This window comes from Trachymyrmex cornetzi, unplaced genomic scaffold (assembly GCF_001594075.2).
Source record: "Trachymyrmex cornetzi isolate Tcor2-1 unplaced genomic scaffold, Tcor1.1 scaffold374, whole genome shotgun sequence".
NCBI lineage: Eukaryota > Metazoa > Arthropoda > Insecta > Hymenoptera > Formicidae > Trachymyrmex > Trachymyrmex cornetzi.
The window spans coordinates 89235-93241 of NW_017298470.1; the positions used below are offsets into that span (position 1 = coordinate 89235).

General features: G+C 34.1%; 1 protein-coding gene across 1 annotated transcript; it reads right to left on the minus strand.

Moving 5' to 3' along the window:
- Positions 1–2410: 2410 nt before the first annotated feature.
- On the minus strand, positions 2411–3797 carry LOC108763669 (uncharacterized). The gene is made up of 3 exons (XM_018511506.1): positions 3792–3797; positions 3213–3437; positions 2411–2656 (listed from the first exon to the last, which is right to left on the minus strand). Exons 1-3 carry the CDS (start codon positions 3795–3797, stop codon positions 2570–2572), a joined length of 318 nt encoding a protein of 105 aa, XP_018367008.1. The 3' UTR covers positions 2411–2569.
- Between the last annotated feature and the right edge of the window lie 210 nt (positions 3798–4007).

Consider the following 4007-nt stretch of genomic DNA (forward strand, 5'->3'; position numbering starts at 1 on the left):
ATTGTGGCATCCTTGGGAGGAGAGGAAGGCAAAAGAGCATTTCTGGAATTTTTTGTGTAGTCATGGCAAAAAAAGAAGCCATGGAAAGAGAGCGGGAAAGAGCGATTCTCCCACCAACGCGAGGCGCGAACCTGGGAGGGGGAACGGCGCAATAAGCGAGCGAGATAATATCGAGAACAGGAGGGGCCACCGTACCGATTAGCGGGGCGGTGAGGAGTCCTACCCAACATAGGGGAGGACCCTGAAACTAGGGAGGGGATCTTCTCCATCTCTAATTTAGACCCCCCTCCTCATGGCCCTTGTACAATATTTGTCGGTAGGAGGAGACAGACAGCCGCACCGGTTAGCGGGGCGGCTGGTCTCAGAACTAATTTTAAGTAGGGCAGTTTGGTCTGAACCAAACACGGAATAGCCATAGCAGGGAAGAACCATGGGACCAAGGGCGGGGGCTCGAGGTCCCTACGAGATGGGTATACGGGAAAGAGAGGGTGTGTCGCCGGCGTCACACCCTCGTGTAAATACAGGATAGGTTATAGTTAGTAAAAATGCAGGGACTCATCCGGATGTACTACTGTCGCGAAACTCCCGGATGAGTCTCATCTGCTCCGGGTTAGGAACGCCCGCAGGAGTTTTAGTGGGTAGGCTCTCCGAGTTCCTGCTTGGAGAGAGAATCCCACATACCCCATCTCTCTCCCCCGAGGGAGTTGGGGATGCGTAACGCATTTCCCCTGCGTCACAAAAAAAAGACTACAACATGTATTCTATATCAGCTTATTTGCGATTTATCAGCTTATTTGCGATTTTTTATTTGTCCATGCGTAATAACGTTCGTAATGATGCTATAATATTATGCGTAATAACGTTCGTAATGATGCTATAATATTATATTTTCTGTATTATTGTACAATAAAAATTGAACAGTTTTCTATTTTTCTTGATCAGTTTATGTAAATAAACAAATTTGGACTTCATTTATTGTGTTATTTATTACTATGGTCAAAATTTCATCGGTATTTCATATTACATCCCATTTTTAGACCCCCCATTTCCTCACTTTTGACTTTTTTGTTAATATTGACGTTGGACTTAAATTTTGGTGACTTTTATTTATTAGATGTTGTAGCTAACATATTCCTCAAGAGTTCTGTGTAAATTTAAAGTCTTCATATGCATTTATATCAGAGCAATGTTAATTTAAAAAAAAGCTATTCCATAATCCCTGCTTTTACCCTACATCGATTATAAACAAAATTTGACATTGTTCTTATCTATTCGTTTTGTCAATCTATTAATTGCCGCTCAGATGGTAACAGTCAACCTTACTGTTAACATATCTTTCAAAAAATTCTTTCTGGTTTTGTGCAGGAGTCACATTTTTGTGTGATTTATAAAATATGCTGTATAAATATGCTGTGGTTGGCAAATCCTTATTCTATATCAAGATGTTAATAGTTTTATCATATCAAATTAAAAGAAAAAAGAATTAATACATCAATATCATCTAAATTCTTGCAGTTCTTAACTCTTATGGGGTTTATGTTATTAAGAATGTTGTTCTCGGGGCATAACAAATAAAAGTATACCATTAAATACCTTTCATTTCTATTAGTATCACGTAATTATAAAAATAAAAGAAGAAATACCGTTACCAGAGTTTCTACTTTAAATCTTCACAGTTTACGTAAACAGCAGCAACAAGACGATATTATGAAAATTGTATGTATTTTTCAAACATGCTCATCGATTAGCATCAAAGACAAAGAATAATGTAATAGAGAATAAGAATACCTATATCTAGAAGTAACTCGCAAGAACAGATATCGAAGAAACTCACATAATTTAGGTTTATAACAAATTATTTCATTTTGGTTGATATGCTTAAAGAGAGTTATTTAATGGATAGATTTTCAATCGTTACTTTATAAGCAAGAGGAAAAGACTAAGTATAGGTTCTCGACATGTTGCATATGATCCGTGATGGAGAAAATGGGGCAACGATATGTAACGATACAGCCGCTGGAAAGAATAGCAGAGGTATCCTTTCCCAGTAACCATTAATTAACAGATACATAACAATGTTATAATTCATACTCTACGATATAAGTATAATATAACACGTATGTTACATACGAGTTACATTGTTGAATGTGAAATTATGACATTGATACGTTACTTTTAGTTCGTGTTTACTGGATTTAGCGCGACAAAAAAATAGTTGAAGGAGAATCATTTCGACGTTCCAAATACGATTATAGGGCGGTATTCATAATCCATTTTTATTTTAAGATCGTCTTAAGTAATGTCTTAAAATGCTAATACGACTCTGATTGGTTCATGACATCTTAAAACTGTATTTAAGACAGTCTTATATATAAGTTCCGACTATGAATACCGGCCATAATCATGCGAATTTGTGCTACTTTACATTCACTTCTTTTCGTGACCCTCTAGCTAGGAAAGCACTGCTATTCGTCGTGCTGTTGCAGCTAAGTCGAGGAAATAATACGAAATTTCGCGCACTCTTTCGATCTTTGGGAATTGAGGAGAACTGACGGCGGTGTGGTCATTATCACTTCTTCTTAAAGCATGCGAGGGCATTGAAGTAACAGCGCCAGAAGAGCTCACTCTGGGCTAGTGCGCGTCGTTGCAGATCCATCTGGAAACGAGGAAAAATGCGGATGTAAATACACTCATATTAAATTTTATAGCTATAGTATTATAATTAAATTTTAGTGGTGACACACAGACACACTGGCCCGCACGCACAAATGTACGAACATTTCTTTATTATTGATTTGTCGTTCATACTGTTTTGATCTCATATTATTTTTTCTATTACTTATTTTGCCTTGTATAATAATTTTATTATATTTAATTAATTTTATTACATTTTACTATTTTATTAAGAAATTAATACCAAAGTACGTACAAAAGAATGCGCCATTGATATGATAATTTCTTGCAGAGGTTGCTATGCGCGGGAGCTTTCAAACCACATTGTATTCTATATATGAATTTTGTTTGTATTGTACTGCAAGGATAAATTATTTTTATTTTAATACTAAAATATGTACTATAGTAAATAATGTTATTTACAGGAATGTGTAAAATTATAATAAAAATATGAAAAGTGAAGAAATGTATAGTTGCCTTACAATGTGGCTCGAGCTATTAGGATCGTTTCGAATAACAGTTAATATCAAATTCGCTACCGTTTGGTCATCCACCATAGGGACGATTTCCGAGTTGACGGCTTGGAAATGATGTGCTGGTGGCTTGCTTATACCTGTACTTCCAATTGAAACTTGATTTCTAGTTGAACCTTTACTTCCAACTGAAGTTTTGCTTCCAACTGAACCTTTTCCTTGATTATCAACAACCTTCTGTAGAGCTACCATTAATTGATCGAATAACAGAGCCGCCCTTTTTGGCACTACCTACAATAAAATCAGGATAAAAGGATTAAAACGATTATAATATAACAAATTAAATTTTTATATGTTATAACTAACGAAATCTTTTTAGTTCATGTTTTTTACACAAAATCTTAATTCACATTTGTTGTTTTTCGTTTAAAAAAAATGTAATTTTACTTAAAAGAAAATAAGAGATATTTTTCAAATATTGTGATGTTTTTCAAAATGCGTTTATAATTATGAAGAAATAACATCAATTTATTTCCTTCAAATTTCTATCTAAAATTTTTTGCTATCCCTAATAATTCATAAAATATAAGACGTTACGAATACAGGATTTAATTCCCTGTTGCTCTATATGCTCTATATAATTACTCTCATATGTAATATTATAATTTTACAAATAGTATTGTATACTACTCGATTCATTTTTTTAAAAATTGATTTTATATCACATTTAAGTATTCTATTTCTAAATCTATTCTATCATTTCTATCTAGTTCAGTAATTCTTATATTTAAATCGTAGATATATAATTACTCATATAAAGAGATTTTTTAAAAAGAAATTATTTGTCAAATTCAGTTTTGT

Bases quoted from the DNA above. Each gene is read 5' to 3' on its own strand.
- LOC108763669 (XM_018511506.1), bottom strand. The intron at 2,657-3,212 runs GTAGCGAATTTG...CCTCGTTTCCAG, and splicing joins CTATGGTGGATGACCAAACG to ATGGATCTGCAACGACGCGC.